The sequence below is a fragment of the Grus americana genome, chromosome 5 (assembly GCF_028858705.1).
Source record: "Grus americana isolate bGruAme1 chromosome 5, bGruAme1.mat, whole genome shotgun sequence".
Lineage (NCBI taxonomy): Eukaryota > Metazoa > Chordata > Aves > Gruiformes > Gruidae > Grus > Grus americana.
In genome coordinates, this window is record NC_072856.1 from 57,493,657 (window position 1) to 57,518,058 (window position 24,402).

Genomic DNA, 24,402 nt, shown 5'->3' on the forward strand with positions numbered 1-24,402 from the left:
ACCAGTTAAACAGCTGCAGAAACAAAAGTACAGTGAGATTTCTGCGACTTGCCCGAGGTCAAAGAGGAAGACGATGGCAAAACCAGCCTGACACTCTTTCTCCCATGTTCAACTCACAGATCTCCATTCTCTCTGTATTGATCCCTGGCCTAAGTCACTGTGTAATCTACTTTGTAACACACACTATCTTTTTGTGTGCAGCGTGTTCCCAGTAGCCCAAAAGGACATGCAGTCCAGTAAACCAAGGTACACAGGACAAAAGGAAATGGAGCTACTAGTTATTAATTTGAGATATGACCTCTTACCAACACATCTAAAACAATTTACAAGTTAGGCTTTATCATCAAAATGGAAGTTTTATTTATATTTTCAACATGAAATACAATAAAATACAGTGTTGTGCTGACAGACATGCTTTTCTGCAAGTTCGGGCAATTCTGTCTTCTATATTCTGATTTTAAATAGATACAAGTCCTATTTTAAGCTTTTCCTGTACTCTGACATTCATTGTAATTTAACTTATTAAAAGCAGTATTTATAAAGCACTGATTGCAGGCTGTACATAACTAGGCAGCGCTGACATACAACAGAAGACAACAATTACTCCGTTTTGGTTTATCAAGTGGTAAGTTACATACACATTTCTTCAAAATTCAAAAGCTAGCTTCCGTGGAGTCATGAATTGCTTCACCATTTCATCTGTGACCTGCTTCCGTCTCTCTTGATGAGCTGCTATCAAGGGCTGCAATGTTTCAATAAGAACCTTCTTCAGCTCCCCTGTGAGCAATTCCCCACTTGTGTATGCCTGTCAAGAAAGTGTTGATTGCTAAATATGGTGCTACATGGAAAAAGACTCAGAGACAAGTATTTCTTTAAAAGCCTGGCCCTAGCAAATACAGATTTGGGTGTCTGAAAAATAAGCACATGCCTTAGAAGATCATGTGGTACCATTCTGAAAATAACTTGCAAAATTGCCTGTTGCCTTTTGAAAGATTAAGGCAGCTTTCATTTCATTTCACGTTTCATATGTGACAAGTTGTATGGACTGAATAAGCTACATTCACAAGAATTTAACTGGGAAATCCTGTAATTATTTGCAGGAAACTGCATGTTTTTCTCCCCAGAATCCCAGTTCAAATAAACAGTCACCCTAAACTGTTTTCTGCAATAAGAGGTACAAATTCTCTTATTTTCCTCTCATTGCATTTGGGTAAGAGATTAGATGTGATTAAAGTAACCTTTTTAATAGCAACGACACTCAGAATCTATGTTCGCACTAGCCATTGTGTTCACAGTTGGTAATCTCTTCAGTTGCTCTGATACTGAAAATGCTTTAGCTAGAAGCAGAGGCTAACAGCTGACTGGTTCAGCCCTGGTTAGAAACCATGGCTGGGGCTGTTCAACTGATCTGAAACAGCAATAACCGTGATAATCTTACCTCCTCTTGTCATCAAGTCATTCGTAACACCAATTCAAGGTGCAACTGTTGTTGATGCTCACTCAACAACAGCAAAGTATGTTAACACGAATGAACTGAATTGTTGTAATTTCAGTGGTGGGGTTTTTTGGGGGTATTTTGTTTGGTTTTTTTTTTTATAAAACCACTGATACTGCTTTCTAAGAGTATCCACTTCTGAAAGCTTCTCCCTCTGGCACTATAACTGAAACAGCTCCACTAATGCTGCTATAAGCTGTGACTTCATGTTCTCTAATCCGCTTCTGAGGCAGCATTGCAGCAAGCTGCTGGCTGTGGTCTAGGATTTGAGCTCTGTAGCAGAGTTATGCTGATATTATTGCAGTGGCTGGACACTAATGGAAAACTGCTTAATATGTCAAACGTGCTCCAGATTTCCATAAGGAATTTACAACAGTTTGCACGGGGATTAGTAGCTATCCAACCCTGCTCTTGTGTGGGAAATGGTAGAAGGCTGGAGAAGAAACTGTAGCTCTTGACTTTCTTGCAGCTGTTCCCAGTAGGAGAAAGCTGATAAACCAATGTGACATGGGTACTATCAACTACAGACACCGCCTTCCAGAGAACACGTACTGCCTTGTATTGATGATGACCATATAGCTGAAGGAAGTGAAATGTCTAGCTACCACCCCTGGGGATAGAAGTCGGCCAGACAGATTTAAGGAAAATGCGACTTCCATGAATCAGTTTTTGCTTGTGATCAGTGAATCAATTCCTCATAGCTATTTCGTTTTTGTGATACAAAAACCCAAAAAACCAGCAAGCTTCAGACATGAGCTTTTGTAATTTTGCAGAGTATTTAGGTACCTTGCACATCATAAACAGGCAGAGTGTATTATGCAATTAAAACAACATTAATCCTAAGGTGGCCTCATTTGAAAGGTGGGGGAGATATTGTCCCACACAGTGTCAGAGATCCTTATGAAAATCCTAGGGATTTTTTTTTTTTTAAAAGAAGAGCTAGATTGACCTGTGAGAAAGAAGAACATTGCAAACAGAGGTCTTCAATATTGAAACTTGTAAGGGATGGAGAGCGCAAGAATAACACCACAATTACCCTCCCGGAGAAGGGTCATAGGAGGACTTAGTTACAGCTTTGTCCTCACAATAAGGAAAGAATAATATTATCTTCAACTTGGCTACTTACCTGCTTCAGTTGTTCAAGCCTGTCATCATCTTCTAGGAAGAAAGTCAGGTACATAAAAGAGACGTCAACATCACAGTTACCTCCGTACTTCCTATGCTCTTCAATAGTATCTCTGCCTCCTGAGAAGGCATGCTTGTTAATCTGAAACAACATAATGACTTTATGATACGAGTTCTACTAAATTCTGGATTACTATACTGTAAACAGAGGCGTATCACGATCCTCCAAATTCTGTACTAAGGACTAGCTGAAGGGTGATTGGGGCAAGTTAATGTAGAGCCTCAGTACTGAAGCAGGGAGGCAAAAAGGAGGTCATTAGAAGCTGGCAGGGAAAAATGGCTATGCACATACTCCCCACACTGCACAACCAGACCAAAAAATAAATCACCCGAGATTCAATCAAAGCGGTTTTAAGTCCATTTTGCTGAAGTTGTTGCCTGTTGGATAGAATTTGCATTTACAGAAAATGTACTTTATATAAGAAAAAAAAAGATACTCATTTCATCAAGAAATTAATTTTGAAAGAGATTAAGAAGGCATGGAGAATTTTTGAAGAAATCCTAGAGAGACCTAGTCTCTTCCTTTTCTCAGGGAAAAGGAAAACAAGAGAAAGCAAAGTTAAAGATTACAGACCCCTGGCTAGAATGGCTAAAATTAGACAAATGCCCAAGTGTTCAGTCTAAAAATGGAATATGTGCTGACTCTCCCCCCCTCTTCTTAAGCATAGCTTCCTAGGGGGAGATGAACTCTACTGGTGAATAGATCTATCTGCTAATCCCATTCCTGGTAAATTCAGAAACCACCAGCCAATTTGAAAAATTCATACATGTTTAGACTTCTCAGAGGATGCTACTCTTCCCACAAATTCAAAGAAATGAATTGCCAGGAAGAAGAAAAAAGTATTTCTCAACCATAAGCTGAGCTTTCATTTGGCTCTTGTATCTCTTCAGATATCATCATCAATCAGCCAAGAGACACACATGCATATGAAATAGATTTTTTTTTTTTTTTTTTTAGTTCCGGTACCTAGGAACTGCTTTATATTTACAATTTCTGAACATTCTTATCATCTGTATGACTGTCTAGTGCTTTTTTAAATCTTTCTAACCATGTTACAGATGATGTGGCAATGAATTACATACAAAAATGATGCACTGATGAATATCTTAAGAAAATAAACTGCCATCTGTCACATTACATCTATTCTTATATTGTAGGACAGCCTGAATAGCTGTCTCAGTAATATGTAAAAAACTTAGTTTTACAGATGTTTTGCACTTCTCCTAACCTGTCTCCTTACTAGATTTTGAAAGGCTTTGTATAATTTTTTTTTCTATGTCCCTCACGTCTTCTTACTAAGGTGAGAGGGATTAAATACAATATGCCAGGTAAAGGCACATTACTATTTTATACAAAATGTTTCCTATATTAATCTCAAGTTCATTTTTTACATATTCTGGCACCTACTTGTTGACTGAGGGTGTCAATGATTTATCTATAGTGATCTTTTCCCTGAATTAGTACAGACTTAGAATCTAAATAACAGTTTCTAAGAAAACAAGGAAATATTTGAGCTGTAATTTGGTGCTGATAGGTGAAATAAGAATAGTTTATTATAATGTTGCCATTCATCTCCTTAGATTTCCCAGAAGCTTCTCAGCCTTTTGCAATATCTAGTAATTTTTCATCTTCTATTACTTGTAAGTTTTGAACCTCCTTACTTAGCAATGTCCTAGTGATCTGATAAATGCTGTAAGCAGTGATTTTTTTTTCTACAGCAGTGGTTCTCTCTTTTTAACATTCATCCATCACCAGAAGCCACCTTTCCTACTCTATATTTTTTATTATTGGCCATAACAATATTTGGTCTTTCACTCAAGTTCTATTTCCGTAAAGACTTCTTTCTGATGGGCTTCTGAAGCTGAAACAAATCTCAGTTTGTCCTCCATTACTCAATACTTTACATTATGTTCAGAATTTTGTATTTAGAGCTTTTATATTCCAAGTAGCTAGAATTGTTTTATTTTTCCAACTAGTTTAAGGATAGCAGAAATAGGACTTATTAACTGGACATAAGGCATCTTGGATCTCTTTGCAGATTACCAACTATTTGCCAGAAAAAAAAAAGGAACAATATTACCAATATTGCCACTAACCATGTATTCCTCTATTCTGAAATTCTAGGCTTTTTTAAAAAAGCAGCTGCATAACTGCACATATAAATTGGAATTATTATAATCCAAACACATGAAGAATTCCAGTTCTTCAAAACAGTACTGTTTAATCAGTTTTTAGATAAGATAATGAATCATTATGAAATTACTGCAGAAGAATCTGACCTATATATGGGTTTGTTAACCATTAGAGAATTAATCCAAGCCCATCTGGCAGAAACAACATATACATCTTTTTTCTTGTTTTCGCAGATAGTTATTTAATGGCTGATTATCATGCCTATAAATCCTTTTCAAAGACTGATTTTTATTTATTTTTTTAAATACCATAACACAGGTGAACTTTTGCCAAACTAAATAATCTGACACTGGGTAAGAGGGATTTTCCTCTGAGCTAGAAGGGGAATTAGGAATATTCTCAGATAGGAGAAAATACCCCTTGTAAAACTTAGGTGAAATTCAACATAATATTTATTTGTGAATTGGAGGAACAAGCGCATGGCAGCAGCAGATGCCCAAGCAGCAGGAAAAGTCTGACCTGTGTTGTAACTGCCACTGTGCAACACTTGGTGCTCCCAGCATGGAGAGGCAGTCAAGAGAAAGAGCTGTTATATCTGATTTACATCATAGACTGTCTGATTTCAAAACTATGGCAACATAATACTTATTTTTAGAACATGAGCCTCCACAGCTCTTATTCTTACACCACTGCTCTGCAGATATCAGATAAACAAACCCGATGTTTTGTACATTATTCTAGGTAGTGTTTGTAGTTAGACATGTTGGCAAGGCAAAAGATTATATTTGATAGCCTAGCTAAATTTGTGTAACTTAGTCAATTCCTGAAGATGCTTTGCAATGAAGTGTATGGGAAAAAGGATGTAGATATGTTCAAAGAAAACATTAAAAAATGCCATTGTAACAGTGAGGACCACCACTCCTCTTTGTTATAAAGCTTGTGCTCTCAAGTTTTGCAGGTCCTTACCTTTGTCTTGATTTGTTTGGGTGTATCAGTGAGGAAGATGGAGGAGTTTGGGTCACTAGCACTCATTTTTGTTTGTGCTCCTTGCAGAGCTGGGAAAAAGACCGAGTGCAGTAAGGCTGGTTTAGGCTGTCCAATTCTAGGTGCTACATCTCGGGTCATTCTAAAATAAGGATCCTAGAACAAACATCAATAAAAGCACAGAATAGAGTTGGAAAAATGTGATTTAAAAGCTGATTAGTGCTGACTTGGTCATCCCATAACAGGTGGTCTCAAAGAAAAAAACACCCCAAAACCCACAAAACATTCCAGAACCTACTTCCAATCCTGTTCATCCAGAAGAACAAACAAACAAAATTCCTTTTTTTCATTTCCATAGTTTTGCTATACACTGATTCCCTCAATTAACAGGCATATTTACAAAGACGTACATGAACTCAAATAATTGTGAAAACTATGCTTAGTACACCTGGAGATGGATGCAGACTAAGATGCAAGCTTCCTCCCAAAGCATTTAACAACCAACACAGAATCTGAATTAAAACCATGACGAAGCTGGCAGTGCTGTGCTGATGATCTGACTTAAACCAACTGCAATAATATTACTACCTTATATTGTGGCTGATGAATGTAATTACATCATCTTCCAGTGACTCTCCTTGTGTCTAAAATAGCTAAAGATTCAGACAATGAAGAATTTGATTCCTAGAAACAATACTTATTTAAAAGTAATGACGCTCCCACTGTCATTTGTAGCCCATGCTCTTCCAACCCTCTCTATATAGATCTGAATTGTTATGGTTCTGCAGCCTTTCTGGCAAACTATTTCAATGCTGCTTTATTCTTACTGATAGAAGGTTTTTTCCCTGTGGTTCAACGTAAATCTCCTGTGCTGCAAGTTAAGGTCATTACATCTTGCCCTAATTAGCACAGAGATGGCAAAAGTTTCTTCCTTACCCCCATGTCAGTATACTTTTGCATAGGTTTTGCTGTCATAGGTGTCAGCTCACTGAACTGGGTTGAGATCAAGACAGATCCAAGACTGGCAAGAATGAGTAATGCATGAATACATCATTGTTGGGTTAGGCCTTCATTTTTGTCAGGACGCAGCACAACATCCTTTTATCTCTTCCAGCTTCTTTCCCAGAAAGGTGCTTGCAGAATGTTTTACAGCTGTTTTGATATATCACCATGAAGCTTGAATGGAACATTACAAAAACAAATCCATGAAAAGCAAATTAAGTAATATGATTTGCTTACCTGATCGATAGCACATGGGATAAGACACTGAATGTTCTCCTTGCCATTGAAGATCTGTGGAAATGATGAACTGAAGGATGGAGCAGCTTGAATAGCAGGAAAACTGATCTTTCCTAGAAAACAATAGGTTTGGAAAAGCCAAGAAGCCAATATAAGAAATCATAAATAGAACTTTTTTAAATATGTAAAATGCACATGTGCATCATTCAGATACTCAGTTGAAGACCGACATCTATCTTTAGCAAGCAGTGTTGTCTTATCTGAGGAAACTTTTTCATCTTTACCTTCTATGATGTCAACAAACCTTCAACTAACACAGAAAAAAAGGCAGGCTGTGATCACAAAAGTTCCAGAAAAGGTTCATCAGTGCATACTTTCTTCAGCATTGAACTATCTACCCTTCTCAGAAATACAATTGACTATATCATCACTCTGAGCTGCTCATTTTTTCTCTTTGTGAGAGAATGACAATAGAGCTACTTATCAGGGAGGTTCCTCTCTAAGATCTTAGAAGCACCCCTATAAGCATGCTGTACTTGTGAAGCATCTCAGATGTGCCTAGTTTTCTTTTTTATACAGTGCTTAATCTCAGTGACCAACCTGCTTCCCTGATCAAAATCCTCTCAGAACAGAAAACAAATAGCAGATTTTTCCAAACATGTAATAAAGTCATTACCACAATATCAACTTTTACTACTTCTGTCTTAACAGTGCTCTAATAATCTGTTCCTTGGCTAGAGTGAAAGTTGAAAAGCCCAATTACTGGTCAAAGAATGGTGTTAGTGCTCAGAAACACCAAGGTTTTAATGCCATCTTTGACACAGATTTTTTTTTTGGCCAGTGTGATAGAAACCTGCAACTGCAGCGAAGTAAATGGAAGACAGAGTTATCCAGCACCTTGATAATTAGGCTTCTGAGCGCTTCTTAACTTTTTCCATATATGTATATGTGTGTGTGTGTTAATATAACTTTTTTTGAAGACAAAAGCTTCTATAATAATTTGGCACAGAAATTTCTAGGAGGCATAACTGACTACTATTAAAATCAATCTTAACATTGAATCATTACTTAAAAGAAAAAAAAAAGAAAAGAAAAGAAATAGTTCTCTATCCTGGGCACTTCAACGTTGGTGTTTTGTACTTTGCTGTTACTTAGGCCAAAAAGGTAGATATCATGCTAGAAATTTCACTGTAAAGTGTTTTCTATACTGAAGGAACCACAATAACACCCTTTTAGAATCAGCCTAGAAACATGGATTTTCCTGCCTTTTCTATCCGTTTAATGAGTGGCAGACACTGATCTCTTTAAATTATTACTTTAATAGTGTCATAGAGAGTGAAAGCAAACATCACTTCTAGTAACTCGTATCATTTCCTACCAATGCAATCACTGTCTGTAAAGCCGAAGATTCCTTTCACTTGGTTAAATGTAACATGCTTCTGAACTTTGACGATGTTTCTGTAGAATCCAGTACTTGTTCTGTGAGAAAGGAGGTGGAAAAATAAAAGGAGAAGTAAGAGCAGAAAAGTGTAGGTAGACACTTTCACTCCAAAAGCTGAGAATACCAAAAAACCTGCAGGATTAAATTGCACTGTTTTGGACTTTTTGTGGCCCATTGAGATGATAATTAGAGAATTATTTACAAACAAGAATTTTATACCTTGAAAGTTTAATTTATTCTTCCCTCCCTGCAACATTTACTGCCAACATTTTTCATCACAATTAATTGTCTAAACACAGAAATATTTTGATTTGGAAGTGGTGCCAAAATACCTCACGGAGCCTGAAGTTTACTTATCTCAATGCTTCTCTGTGAACTCAGGCAACCTGAATGGATCATGTCATTTTCATCCCATACAGGACACTGTGGTTCACCAAAGGAACAGTAGCTCAAATCCTCCAAATTCTCATATTCTACAGGCTAAGTTCCCTGGTTGGACTTTCTCCATCACCAAATATAGCAGCAGCATTTCCAAATCAAAAACAGCTCAGCAACTTCTTCCTTTTTTATTTCTGTTGAAGAGCTGAAGCTAAAGAAACAGCAGTTCTGACATGCCCTCATTCAGCCACAGGGCAGATCTGTGTTAATTCAACTTTTCTAAGGCAGCAAAGTCAGGGGAGTGAAAGGAGGAAAAACTGCTTTGTAGGCTCCACATTCTGGGGGCTGTATGTTATACAGTGCATCTCAAACATATATTCCCTAATCCAAATCTTTAAGGAAGGTCATCACTCCACATCGAGGAACAAAGAACAAAGCCAACAACTTCAGTTCTGAACTCTGCCATAAAACTTCTTCCTTCTGAGAAGGCAGTTCCAGTAGCAGTTCCTTTTTCTTAATTCTTCTTTAAACTTTATTCAAAGCTCAAATAATAATCTTTCATGCTGTATTATTAAATTAATTGACCACAACAAGCTGCTGAAATGCTTTTCATTAACGCAGATAAAGTGTACACACATCTCAGAGATTTTGATACCATCTTAAATAAATCAGTCTGGAGGTTTCTTGGTGGCTTAGGTATTTTTACAATTTAGCTGGTTTAATATATTCTTCATAATTTAAATTTAAGCATTGTACTCAAGTATTTGTTCATATGTTATACAGAAGAATGATGATAGTATATACATAAAGTGTTACTAGAAAAATTCATGTTTCTATTTTAAGTGTTGTAAAACTTGTCTTAAAGCTTCCAAATTTAGATGCATTTATTACAACACTGCTGGCTGTCAAAGTTGGAGAGAAAATACACTTTTTTTTTTTTTCATTACAATGCCCTAAAGAAATGTATACTTACCCCAGATAGTCTAAATCAGAAAATATAAAGGTTTTATTAATGTCAAAACCACATGCAATGATGTCTTTTGCATTTTCTCTAGCATACTCATATGCCTTCTCAGTTGTTAGGTCCTTCCAAAGGTATTTCTCATCATCAGTTAACTGTATAACTAAGGGAACATCAAATACTTCTTGCAGCCACCTAATAAAAGCAGAAAGATTTTATCTCAAAGTTAGTTAAAATGAAGATGTAAATCACACAGCTAAAACATTTTTATACATTTAAACAAAAGTATTTAAAGAGGTTTGCTTCTCTTTTCTTTGTATGCATATGCAGTTACATTTGTGTGAACAGAATAAATATTTTATACGGATTATACTGACAACTTACCTGGAAAAAAAAGACTCATTGTTTCCTGTACATACGATAGTGGTCACCATTTGCAAGGGAAACAGAATTCAAAGAGACTTTCAGCTCTTCGAGTCCAATGTCTCTGTGTCCTGCTGCTGCAGGCACCACGCTACAGAGTAACATTACTGAGTCTCATCGCAAACTTGTTTTTAAGAGGAACAAAACTTCTAAGGAATGCCACAAGGCTAAGGGTGCAAGAAAGAGTGCTTTATGTTGGTGATGCAGGGATTACGATTATTTTAGTGGAAAGGTAAGATTGCATTTTTTAAGTTCATTAATATTCACCTCCAATAAACAGAACTCCTTGCAATGCACCATTTTGGCAGTTCCATAAACTATGTTCAACATTTCCTTAGAAAAAAAATGTTTTAATTAATACAAATGGTAGAAATAACTTACTTTGTGAATATAAATGGGATAAGATGACCAACATGCATTGCCTGAGAGGACGGCCCTCTGCCTGTATAAAGGTAAAAGGACTTCTTATTTTCATAAGCATCAAGGATTTGGTCCATATCTCTAAAGATAAAACAGAGAAAACATGATGCAACTCTTTAGGAAGAAACATCTACAGCAAAAAGCTTCTATTCAAAATTTGAGTACTTTTAAAGCCAAACATATTTATAAGTAAAATATAGTGTTCTAAGTGTCCTAGAAATAAAAAGATTTTGTTTGTTCATTTTTTTAATTTAAGAAAAGTATTGTCTCCTTCAGTCTCCATGAAAAAAACCTCAAAGAAAAATTAAATTAAGAAGTAATTTAAAATTTAATATTTAAATTAAAATAACAGAATGTGCAACTTTTAAAATTACTTAATTATATAATAATTTCTAAGGCTGCTTAAAACAGAGCTGGGAATCATTTCCCAAATACGTTTAAACAACGAGCTTGGACTGGTCTCTGGTGAAGGTTATGCCCTGAATCATGTTCAGGCACTTATCTGAAATATGCTAGCTGCCATAGGCCGAAACCCCATGCATGTTAACAATTACACACTGTAGATGACTGGCAGCCTGTGCTTAAGATTATTCCCCGAGTCTTTTTTGTGTAACAATACAGATGCATAGGTCCACAGGCCACACAGAGCCTCACTGAAATCAGCAGTGACACCATATGAGCCCTGGAGTTCTCTGCTAGGCCAGCTCCTCAGTCTGGTTCCTAACACAGAGTCAAAATAGAACCTGTACAAAGCAAAGATTCTGTGCACGTTTCTTCAATTTGGGATTAGTGAGGCCATATCAGAAACTGATGCAACCAACTTTGCCAGGGGAAAGCTGCAGTAGTTGCTAATTACAAATTACACAGTTGGTTTACCTTGGTGATCTTTTACTGGTTACGGGTTTCTCCCAATAATACTTACAGAAAGTCTACCTAATTGGGCCTTTTTGAATTTTGAAACAAGAAAAACTCACCTGTGAGAAAAAAAGATTCCTCTGCGTAGAAAGCGGTGAGGTTTTTGCCCAATGGCTCTTTCTATTCGATTGATCAGATCCGTGTCAATTTTACTGCTGCCAAACCGAACTATAAAACATAAAAAAGAAAACAGAAAAAAAAAATAAGCATAGTGCAGGTACAAGCAGATTGTGGATTCACCACAAGCATAGCAATGCAGCCTAGATTAAAAACGACAGCTCCTTCAAGCCTCAGGTAAAATGTAAAATGGCCAGATTTTCCTGATTCTTACGGGAATCCCAGCAGTCGCCTCTGATACTAACTCTTTGCTAGGAGACCCAGTCTACTCACAACCTGTAGTATCGCTCCATCCATGACTGATTATAACTGCAGCCTCCTTATAGCAGGAGTATTGATATTCAGAACAAAAAATATTCCAAAGAAACATAGTGAGGTCAATAACTTGGCCTCTGTAAGCCATGGGATAAAAATGGCTGTGAGGTTTTGAATGTTCCTCTCTTGATGTCTAAATTTGCTCCCCTCACATCACAATGTTTTTCACTTTCCACCCCCAAATATGCTTCTGCAAACTTCACTCTTCTTTTACATGGATATGATTACAGACACTGCTCCCCTCAAGAGGCTTGAAAAGGTAATGCATAACACTCTCCATTGCAATCAAATAAGACTTATTACTTGGTGGTTTAGGACATCAGCTGAATAATAAAACCACATTTCCAGATGTAGTCGTTTCTTTCAAGAAAGGTTTTGACAGTGAAACAGCAATGTTTTTTTTTTCTATTCACAATAAAACTGAACTGGAGAAGTCTTATTTCTTCAGTAAAGCTTCCTATACTCCAATCCCAATTATTGGGTCCAAATAAGCAGGTCAATGCTCCATGATTTGGACTCAATTGAAAAAATCTAGACAAGAATCTACTCTTTGCTACTATTCTGCTCTATTCAGCATTAAAACAACTCACACTGTTAATTACTGGAATTGCCAAAGTATTCAAGATAACAAAACAGACTCTGGTTGTTATGCACAGCATTACTACAAAGCTTTGCATATAGTCATTAAACTTGCAGTTAGTAGGAATTCATTACTAAATGGGAGAGAAAACTAGGCATATTATCATAGAACCATAGAATGGTTTGGATTGGAAAGGACCTTCAAGATCATCTAGTTCCAACCCCCCTGCCATGGGCAGGGACACCCTCCACCAGACCAGGTTGCCCAAAGCCCCATCCAACCTGGCCTTGAACACTTCCAGGGATGGGGCCTCCACAACCTCTCCGGGCAACCTGTTCCAGTGCCTCACCACCCTCACAGTAAAGAATTTCTTCCTACTATCTAATATATATCTCCCCTCCTTCAGCTTAAGGCCATTACCCCTTGTCCTATCACTACACGCCCCTGTAAACAGTCCCTCTCCAGCTTTCTTGTAGCCTCCTTTAGGTACTAGAAGGCTGCTATAAGGTCTTCCCAAAGCCTTCTCTTCTCCATGCTGAAGAACGGCAACTCTCTCAGCCCTCTGATTATCTTTGTGGCCCTCCTCTGAACTCATTCCAACACCTCCATGTCTTTCTTGTACTGGGGACCCCAGAGCTGGATGCAGTACTGCAGGTGGAGTCTCATGAGAGCGGAGTAGAGGGGCAGGATCCCTTCCCTCAACCTGCTGGCCATGCTTCTTTTGATGCAGCCCAGGGTACAGTTGGCTTTCTGGGTTGTGAGTGCACATTGTTGGCTCACGTCCAGCTTTTCATCCACCAACACCCCCAAGTCCCTCTCCTCAGAGCTGCTCTCAATCCCTTCATCTCCCAGCCTGTATTTATACTGAGGATTGCCCTGACCCATGTGCAGGACCTTGCACTTGGCCTTGTTGAACCTCACAAGGTTCACATGGGCCCACTTCTTGAGCTTGTCCAGGTCCCTCTGAATGGCATCTTGTCCCCCAAGTGTGTCAACCACACCACTCACCTTGGTGTCTGCACCATTATCCAATGGGAAACAAGTTCCTGCTTACAATTGTTCATTCACTCTAGGTGAATCAAGCAGGATATGATACAAGGGAAGCACTGGGTCCATCCATTGACTCTTTGAAATAAATATCACTGAAAAAGATGAATGCTAGTACGCAATTCAGCAACCAGCACTTTAATCTGTATGTCTTCCGAGTGTTATCGCATCTGTTTGTCCTAAGCAAGCCTTAATTACTGAATTAATTTCTTCCTAGCAATAAAATGCATTACAAAATGGCCAAGTAAATATAATCTGGATGAATGCTAAAAAGAGAACAAATGAACATGAAAATGTTTGATTCAGCAGAACAATAGCAACTGGTAAAAGGCTAATCTTACAGAAAACACAAGAATGCCCCAGACTAATTGGGGCTAGACACCCTAGAAATATTTGTATACTGTTGTAGAAAGTGATTAAAAGCTCTCTGGTACATAGAACACTTCACTGGAAATGCCTAAATATCTTTATTAAACATTCAGACTGCACAACTCCCTTTTCTTTGCCCATCTCCATCTTTCCTGTTAAAAAAATGGATCATTTCTCCCTACCTATTTCCTCTTATTCATCTTATGATGGCGTTCAAAACATTTTAGGCTCTCAGTCCACAAAGACTCTACCTTCCTAACCAGCTTCTGACAAGGACAGGCTCCACTCCTTGACAAGCTTTTAAAAAATCCTAGGGTGCTTTTGCTCTCTAGTGTTCTAGCTTTTACCAAAAGACAGCTTTCAACTTGCTTTACGTAAGTCCTGAGAGCTGCCATTTTCAAAAGCATATCTACATTTACTGAAAATTTATTGTGTATTTTTCCTCTTTGCCATTGCCATGTTATATTTGCATACAGAAAGCTAATAACCTACTATTTGCTGTCCAGTATCTTTACTGACCAGGCCAGTCTCCACTCATGGCAACTGGTACAGGTTCCTGGGAGCTGGAAGAAAGCAAATGTCACTCCTGCCTTGAAGGAGGGCATGAAGAAGGAACTGTGGAACTACAGGCTGGCCAGCCTCACTTCAACCTCTGGGCATGTGATGGAGCAAGTAATCCTGGAAACCATTCCCAAACATAATTAAAGACATGAAGGTGACTGGGAGTAGTCAGCATGGATTTATGAATGGCAAATCATGCCAGACCAACTTAATAGCCTTTTATGATGATATGACTAACCTAGTAGATGAGGTGAGGCCAGTGGATATTGTTTATCTCAGCTTTAGTAAAGCTTTTGACACTGTCTCCCATCTAATTCTCAGAACTAACTGATGAAGTCTGGACTACATAAGTGAACAGTAAGGTGAACTGAAACCTGGCTGAACTGCCAAGCTCAAAGGGTTGTGACCAGCAGCACAAGCTCCAGCTGGAGCCCAAGATTATTTGTGTACCCCGGGGGGTTGATACTGGGGGCAATAAGATTTAACATCTTCATTAATGATGTGGATGATGGCACAGAGTACACCTTCAGCAAGCTTGCAGATGAAACAATACTGGGAGGGTTAGCTGATAGAACAGATGGTTGTGTTGCCATTCACAGGGACCTCAGCAGGCTGGAGAAACGGGCTGACAAGAATCTCATGAAGTTCAACATGTTCAAAGTCCTGAATCTGGGGAGGAATAACTGTACACTGGTACAGGCAGGGGGCCAACTGGCTGGAAAGCAGCTTGGCAGGGAAGGACCTGAGGATCCCTAGGGTCCTGGTAGACAAGAAATTGAACATCAGCCAGCAATGCACTTCTGTGGCATTGGAAGGTCAACGGCCTTGTGGGCTGCATTAGGAACAGCACTGCCAGAACATCAAGGGGCATGATCCTTCCCCTCTACTCCACACCAATGAGACACATCTGGAGCATTAGGTCCAGTTCTGGGCTCCAGTATAAGAAGGACATGGACATACTTAAGTGAATCCAGCAAAGGGCCATGAAGATCAAGGGCTTAGAGCCTCTGCCATACAAGGAGAGATCGAGACAGCTGGGATTGCTGAGCTTGGGGAAGAGAAGGCTCAGGAGGGATCTTATCAATGTGTATAAATATCCAGTTAGGGGAGATGGGCGGGAGTAAAGAAGACAGCATCAGACTTTTCTCAGTGATGCCCAGTGAAAGGACAAGAGGCTACAGGCACAATTTGAAATAAAGGAAATTCCATTTAAACGTAAGAAAAACCTTCAAATTGTGCGCATGGTCAAATATTGGAACAGGTTGCCCAGGGAGGTCATGGGATCTCCATCTTTGGAGATTATAAAAATCTTACTGGACAAGGTCCTGAGCAGCCTGCTCTAGTTGACTCTGCTTTGAGTAGGGGGGGTTGACTACATGATTTCCAAAGATCCCCGCCAACTTCAAACATTTCGTATCACTTGCAATATTCAGCTCAGCATGGTTAGCATACAAAGCTCTTTCTCACTCATCCCTCTGCTCCTTGCTCATGTTCAAACAAAAAAATCCTCTAGGGATGTTCACAACTAGTACCTACCTAACAGAACCATTCTTCCCACAATACCTTCAGGCTATTTTGTTGTGTAACCATACACTGAAGAGCACGTCTAGGACAACCATTTGAGAAGAATATCCCTCTCAATCACGTAGTGCTTTTTGTACTTTCATTTCTTCTATGTTTGAGTAAACACAAACACGCTGGCAACTTTCTCTGGTACCACTAGTAAATAAACAGACTATAGGTGGCACAAAAATTTCCTTTACGGTAAGAGCTATCAGATGTCAAGTTCTGGAATAATATTTTTTATTACAATTTTTAAAAGAAGGAGGAAGAGGAGGAAGTTTATCAACAACAAGCAGTAACTTTTTCATTTCCTGAAGTGGATAGGTTAGTATTCTCTGAAAAATTTCTAACACATCACTTAGAACAAGCAAAATGACTCTTCCACCAAATTCCATAATCTGCTAGCAGTGTAAATAAGCAAAAACCCTCCAGACTAACCCACCACTGTAGGGTAGGTCAGAAGGCCATACATAGACACACATACAGAAACAGTTACTGGAAAAACAGACATTGCTGTTAGGCTTTAGCATGACTTTAGAAAATCGATTTACAGTGAAGTCATGCTAGTCATTCTAAGGAAGACCTTGAGATTGTGCCAATACAAGTGCTGTACTCTTCCCCCTTTTCTACAAGACTTAGAACCCCCCTGAAGAAAACAAAAAACCTTCTCCTGACTTCCTACACAAGTAGGAAGATGATCTTGTCCATTTCTAGATTCTAACAGGTATCCTTCTTCCTTCTCCCCTGCCAACATATCTTTCTTTGCAAACTTCTCCCTTTCCAACATTTTCTTTCTCCTATTACCTTCTGCAGACTAAGCTAATATGCACATACATTTGACAGAATCTTACAATAACATCACACTGAATCAAAAGAACGCTGACATGAGCAACTGACCTCCCAAAAGCAAACGTACTGTTACTGACACATAAGGGGGTATGCTCTATTGTGAGAAACAGGCTTCTAAGCAGACATGAGCAATGTACAACTGTTAAAGAATTTCACTGAGGTACTAAATTTGGATTGAAGATTGACAATAATTTTTAAAAAAGCAAAAATAGTAAAAAGTAATGAATAGTTCTCTCACCTGTTTCTATGTTAGACTCAAACAAACTATAGGAAGTGGACTGTAAAACAAATAAGGAAATTAACTAAACTTTGCAAGTGTTGTAACATCCCTGTCTAAAATATTTTCCATTACATGCACATTTTTTGAATAAGCTGCATCTTTTTCATCCCAACCAGTACCTGGCTGCTTGATAGTGTGTCTTGTGACGGAGTCATTACACTTAGAGATTTCTGCATTCGTTTTAGATCATCGCTGCTCTCCCTAATTTGGAAGTCAAGGCAGATGTGGAGAGATGGTATGACCAGGTATACAGCCTGGTCAGAATACTCTAGGCTCTGGCATCACAGCCACAGAAGATGCAGATACTCAGTCACAGTGTGTTCATTAACATAATTTCTAATAACAGTTCTTAGGCCAAAAAACAAACTGCGAGTAAAACTTCTATTTTAAACTGAAAACTTCTTTGCTAAGTATTTAAATCCTCCATAGGAGATCCCTGCCTGGAACATTTTCAATTCCTACAGCAAATCCTTTAGATATATGAATGCTAAGATTAGACATAAATTAAAGGATACCTATGATGGTTTTTATCAGGATTTGTTACGATCCCTTGCTGGTTTTGTGGTCATTAGGATCACTTGACATAAATTTCATAGTAGCAGTCAAGAAAGAGTTATACCTATGAGTTTGTCATAGTCCACGCCTTTAGCATTTGATGTCTGCACAGTCCAGGGGTCCACAAAATCCTCATCCTCTTCCTTAGTTGCACCATTGTTTATTAATACAAGATCTCTTGGAGGCAAGCCTGCTTGATAATCTTGCCCTGTTGTTGTTTTATATGACAGTTTTAATGATAGTAGCATCCTCACTGCTGCATCAATTTCATCCTGAATAAAGGGAAAAAAAAAAAGCTGTTTGACTTAACATACTTAAGATAGACAGTTACATTAATGCCCCAACCCTTCAAATTCCTGACTCCATGCTTCGACTATAATTGCATTATTCATAAACTCTAAGCCTTCTTTTACAGGTTTGCAGCATCACTGCCACAGGTAAAAGATAAGCAAATAGCCGGTGACTGTTTCCTAACCAGTAGAATTTAGATCATTACCATCGCCGAGATATTGAAAGCACCTCTGTCTCACTTTTCAATTTCTGCCTAAAGAAAAAAAATGCTTGCCTGCTTTTCAGAGGTATAACAAGCTTAACATTTTAAGCACAAATTTCTCAGATATATAAATATAATATAAATTATTATCTAATTTACTTTACAATGCTTTTAGTGGCTCACCTTAAAATAATTTATTCATTACAATTCATTGACAGACTTGAAGACAAACTAGAACAAAAAGTTCTTTACAACTTTCATTGTTATGACTTCTTCAATACAAAGCTATTGTAACATCTCATGCAAGCAATAAATAGATCAACATTTTATTTGACTCCCAGTTTTCAAGGCTTACTCCCACAGGCAATACACTAAGAAAGCCCATATTAAAACAGAGGTCTCTTTGCCAACATAGTGATGACAGAATAGGGAACCTGAAATTAATGGCAAATTACTAAATTACTTAAGGGAGATTACACAGGGACTGCCAGTACAGTTACATGAAGACATATTTGCTAATGTATACAATAATGCCTGGAGAAAAAGATTTTAATGAAGCATCTAAAACCAGGGAAGAATGCAAATGATATAAGTTTTACTTGATAACCAAATACCTTGGATCCTCTCTCATAGCACGGCAACTGGCTGAAGCAGACTTCTAAGCCTACGACTCTCTGCTCTTAATTTCAGGATTAACACTTCACTCTTGCGAGTGACTACCTTGGTCCAGGTATGTCCACAGTTCACAAAATGAACATAAATATTTTTAACAAGATTTTTTTCTTACTGAAATACAAAATATATCTCAGAACAATCATATTCTTCAGCACTCAAAGACAGACCTAACTTGAAAAAGGACAGGTTCAAAACATGAAATGGAAATACCTTTGGTGCTTTTCCTGCTTTCAGTGCTCTGACTTTCTCTCCTTGTTCAGTTACTCTTTCGAACAGCTGAAGTGGACTCAGATATTTCAAATCACAGTTCGGACTATCAGCCATATTGCCAGACTGCAAAAGATCTATTTACAATTCAACTAAATACGTCTTCCAATTCTTTGGCTTGTAGATTCAAAACAGCAGCAGCAACAAGGAGAACTGTAGGGCAAAAAATAGTGTGTTTTATTATTTCATGTATATCTTGAAGATCAGATGAACAGAATAAGAATATAAAAACTATACCAACCCCATACCTAATTCTATTAATAATCAGATTGATAAATGTGGGGACATTAACACAATGAGCTTCAGTTTCATACAGAAATGGACTGAGAAGAGTACCAAATATATTTACAGATCACTCTTAATGTGGTTTGTCTACATATTTAACATTAGAAGACCTTTTCAAAATCAAACTCCTGACAAAAGTAAAAGTAATTAAATATACGTATGATTCAGAGAATCTCAGAACATTTGGTAGAGGTTATCTGATTCCTGATTAGTTAATGTTTTTGCACTACTTGATACCTTGTCAAATTCTGAATGATAATGAGATTTTTATGGAATTTTGTCTTGATATATGTAATATAGTACTTCAGCACAAAGACAGACGTACAAGAGAAAAGCTTAGTCATCATCTTTACTGCCTTCCTCCAGAGGTTACAAAACACTCTGATGATTAGTGAGAAATGATGCTTTCTAAAGAACAATCAATCCTTGGGTAAGCAATAGGCTGTAAATTCAAGCAACTATTTGTTTCTCAGCAGTACATAGGAAAAATAGCCCTAGGAGATGGCTTAAGATGATGAGATGGCCAAGAATAACAACACAGCAGTCTTCCTGTGTCCAATATATATCTTGATCACTGGCACTTCCTAGCACAGAGCACACCCATGCTTCCACAACTGGGCTTCTCTCCCAGACTAACATCTATAACGTTGTATATATTACCAATAACATCATCTGAAAGTATCTTAGCAGTCTCTTAATTAACAGCAACCAAGTCTTTGGAAAACTACAAGTGCAGTTTATAGTACACTAACACAGAAAGCACCAAAAGTTAAATAATGCTGTTGAAATGTTAAGTAAGCATACAGTTTCTGTTATCAAGTGCATTAAAATAGTTTTCATTGTACATCAAAAACATTTTGATCTTTGTCCCATCAGTTATAATCTAAAATGTTATAAATAAGCTCTGTACTTAATTTTTATGAATACAATGAACACCTCTTAGCAATTTCTAAGACAGGAAGCTCTTGTAATGTTGCACTGAATTAATTCATACTTTACTACACATGCCTCCCATAAAGGTGGCACAGCAATTCATGTTATCCCAGCAATTTCTTCCTCTAATTTTTCTAAAATTACCTGACAAATTGTCTTCAGGTAATCTCTGATCTAAAAAATATATTTTTATTTATGTCTAAGAAATCCAGTGAATCTGTTATCAATCTGCTATGAGTGAAAACTCATTCCAACAGTAAAGGCAAAATTTCTTACTTTAAGAAATCCTTATTTTCAAAAATTACTCATGCTCAGCAGCTCTCTGAACAAAATGATGAGGTCTTTATAAGTACATATGATCTGAATAATTTTTTTTTTTAAAAAATCAAGCATTATGCTGTTTAAATATTCAGAACTGAGGATAAACAAGCATTAACTTGATACTGGAAGAGAGTTTAAAAACCATTATGGTTCTGGCTAGAGTGAGCTTTCCATATTTACATAGAAAAAGAAAAGTGTTAAAAATGGGTAAGGAGGACACCATCTGTCAGCAAAACAACATTGTAAGTGAAACTGCAACTACCCCAAATGAATCCATTTGGGATGAACATACCACAATAACAGGGTAGACAGAGAAGCGTATAGAGAATTGTAAAAGAATTTCATAAACCCTGAAACTGTTAAAATAAGATAACAGTGCAGATCCTAATGACAAAAGTGAACTGAGGGAAAAGTAAATTTTCCATGAAAACTATAATTGCAACTTGGCCAGGGTTGTAAAGTGCTGCCTCACAATCTGATGTGGTCGATTTATGCAATCACCCAAGCTATTGTATAGCTTTTTTCTGGAGGAAAATTGACAAATGCAATGCAAGTTGAAAGAGCAAATTAACTTCATACTGAGTTGCAATCAGTGGTGTGTTGGAAACACAGCATTCACCCTAAGCATTCTCTGTCACACTGTGCCCATGTCCATGAAGGAAGAACTCCGTGCCCGCGTAAAGTCCTACTGACTTGCAAAGGACTATGTCTCTCTGGAGAGACTCCCTAGCATATTATTGATCCATTGCAATGCATGGAACATGAATAGATTGAAATTACAAGATGCATACGTATCTGAAGTGAATCATAAGAGACGTTAATAAAAAACCATGTTCATTTGGCTCCCTTTTCCCAGTTTTAAAAAGAAGAACCAAAAGCATATAATAATTGCATTAGCTGTTCAGCAGTATTTCAAAGCCTTCCTGCTACAAAATAATCAATCTAATCACAACCTTGGTTATATTTACATAGTATTTACTTAAACTGTAAAAAGCCTTCATCTGTCTATAAAACTTAAGAAGGTTGCTTTGCTAACTTGCTGGTTACCAAAACTGATCAATCATTAAGGCTTTGTTTGTCAGACAGCTGCAATATTCCCAGATTTCAGCTTCAGTTGAATACCCTGAGAAAATTGAGAAGTGTATACATCCACTTGCTAATTTAATTTCCTTAGTCTATTAACACTGATACCATACTTAGATTAGATAATTGACTAAAAAATAAGACTGACATATTATCGGTAATACCTAAGTTTTTAACCTAATCTCAATCCCTTCATACTTGATTATTTGCAGTTTGACAGTGTTATTTTAAAGAGATAATTTGAAGCATATCAAATAATTCTCTGATGTATTCCTAAAATTTACTTACATTCTTTTATTTGGGTACTAGTGTTTTCCTCTTGTCCTGGTTTCAGGACAAGACATTTAACTGGAAAAGAATGTATATAGAGTAAATTCATATTAGAAAATGTTTATGACACACCTTTTCTGTAGGAATATGCCAGTTATATTTGCTGGCTTCTAATTTTATAAAATAGAAAAAGGTAAACAAGACTTATTCTTTGGTGTAGAATAAATCGTGACCGGATGTTTTAACTTAATTCCTGAACGTACGTTCTTACTGATAGATTGCCTCCATTCAGAAAGGCTGAAATGTCACAGCTGAGACTCAGCACACATACTGGAGAGCGGTAAAACAGAAAGACTCTTTAAAAAATTTGGAACATTATAGATTTAAGCTGAGGAAAGAATCCCAAATGAAGGTGCATTTTCATTAAGAAGTAGCAAAAGTAACTGAGTCACTGCAACAAGAGATGAGGACATTATGATTATAGAATGCAAAAAATATTGACTGCTATCTAAAACTTATCTCTACTTACCTCAGTACTATCCTTATTTGCTGGTGGAATTCAAGCCAGGCATTCAGTAATATGGAACATAGGTCTTTATCTTTTGAAATTCATAAATGTAATTGTGAACAATTTAAAAGAAACAACTGAATATTCTGCATTTTATCAGGACATTTTTTTCTTGCTTTCTTATCGGTATTAGGAAAACCAACAATCTCAGACACATTAGATACCATCTGCAAACAGATTTGGAGGACAAAAATGATACATGGCAACCTGAGAATGGCAGACTAGGACATTTAGGACCAGAGTCTAAGATGAACTTAAAAGCCTCAGTTTCACAGTGTGAACTTGAAAGCCAAGAATTGTGTGCCTTTTCTATCTATGCAATACATGGTAACTCGTAGTGGGTACTGCTCTTGTGACTGTTTCAGAATATTAAATAGTCATGAGGCAAAGCTCAAGAATAATCCTTGCCATAGGTATCAGATGACGACTATATTCTCTTTCCAGTTGCATGACAACCACAGATCTCTGATAATTTTCACTGTTTGCTATCTGATTTGGTAAGTTAGAGACCTGAGAATCAAAGAACAGGGTTTCACGTTATGTTAATAAGAGCTCTTTCATTACAAACATTTCACGAAGGTACATCAAGACTTCCAAAGACAACACTAATACAAAAGTCCCCCCCAAATTTTTATGAATGAATGAAAGAATGTGAATTCAAGTCTAACAGCACTTATGTTTCTGAAAACTGTTTTGCTTCCTAGAAATAAAACAAAAAATGAAAAGTAAAATTAAAGCAGGTAGTATGCATGTAGATGTCATGTTAAACATGCCTTGAAATACAGGCTAAATTTTATTGTAGACCTACCTTCCTAGTCAGGGCAATTTATCTATGAAAATACAATAAAAGTGTGCAAGACGATTCCCTGTGATGATAACATAACCACTCTCATCTGAACAAAGTCCAACATGAACCTTTACTATACTACAGCTGGTAAGAACGAAGCTCTTGTGCAGGAACAGTTATGCATAAAATTAACCAGCAAGGCAATGTTTCTAACCCTGGAGCCCACCACACGCCTGCCCAGGCAGGGCACAGGCACTCGCCAGCTCTGCCCTCCCTGAGCTGGGCCGCATCTTCCAGCGGCCAGGACTCCGCTCCTTGCCCCGTTTTTTTCCCGGGAAAAGAGTTTTCTCTGCCGACGCGTTGCCGATGTAGCCCCGGGGGCTGCGGCCCCGCAGGGAGCGGAGGAGAAAGCCCTCCAGAGCATCGCTATCTGCCAGAGGGAGGGAGGGAGGAAATGTGCCCCGCAGAGACCCCCACTCCCAGCAACCTGCACGGGCCACCGGGGCGGCAATAACCGCCCAACGAGCCCCCCTCCCGCCCGCCGGGGCTCACCGAAGCCCCATCCCGGGCCCGGCCCGGCCCTACCCGGCGCAGCACAGCTCACCTCACCGTTCCGCTGTCACTGCCATTGCATCACCCCCCAACTGGCACGTCACTCACGACTCCCGGCTGGGAAACGCATACCCCCGGAACAATTGTTTCCCACTGCCCTCCCTCCACTTACAGTCGCCACCCAACGAAGCACCCTCCACACTTCCCGCAGCGGTGGAAAAAGGACTCCAGCGCGTCCAGCAAGCTGCAGTCTGACTGCTGCCCCTCCCAACACGCTGTCCCTGCGGGAGGACGGTGACACAAAACACCGTTTAAGCGGGGCGCCTTGTTTCCACCCGGCGCGTTTTTAACACAGTA

General features: G+C 38.2%; 1 protein-coding gene across 4 annotated transcripts; it reads right to left on the reverse strand.

The window, feature by feature from the left end:
- Positions 1–336: 336 nt before the first annotated feature.
- WARS1 (tryptophanyl-tRNA synthetase 1) lies at positions 337–24,348 on the reverse strand. 4 transcript variants are annotated; one of them, XM_054828843.1, is made up of 11 exons: positions 24,218–24,348; positions 19,190–19,399; positions 17,876–18,083; positions 11,635–11,743; positions 10,622–10,741; positions 9,830–10,012; positions 8,416–8,516; positions 7,038–7,150; positions 5,781–5,954; positions 2,622–2,762; positions 337–805 (listed from the first exon to the last, which is right to left on the reverse strand). In XM_054828843.1, the coding sequence occupies exons 2-11, from the start codon at positions 19,301–19,303 to the stop codon at positions 647–649; spliced, it is 1,422 nt and encodes a 473-aa protein (XP_054684818.1). In that variant the 5' UTR covers positions 19,304–19,399; positions 24,218–24,348; the 3' UTR covers positions 337–646. The 4 variants fall into 4 exon arrangements, with proteins under 4 accessions (XP_054684818.1, XP_054684814.1, XP_054684816.1 ...); XM_054828839.1 differs by lacking the exon at positions 24,218–24,348 and adding an exon at positions 24,098–24,149; XM_054828841.1 differs by lacking the exon at positions 24,218–24,348 and adding an exon at positions 22,668–22,783.
- Between the last annotated feature and the right edge of the window lie 54 nt (positions 24,349–24,402).

Bases quoted from the DNA above. Each gene is read 5' to 3' on its own strand.
- WARS1 (XM_054828843.1), bottom strand. From the start codon at position 19,303: ATGGCTGATAGTCCGAACTGTGATTTGAAATATCTGAGTCCACTTCAG. The intron at 7,151-8,415 runs GTAGGAAATGAT...ATTGTTTTCTAG, and splicing joins TACAGACAGTGATTGCATTG to GAAAGATCAGTTTTCCTGCT. The intron at 2,763-5,780 runs GTAAGGACCTGC...ATGTTGTTTCAG, and splicing joins CCAAACAAATCAAGACAAAG to ATTAACAAGCATGCCTTCTC.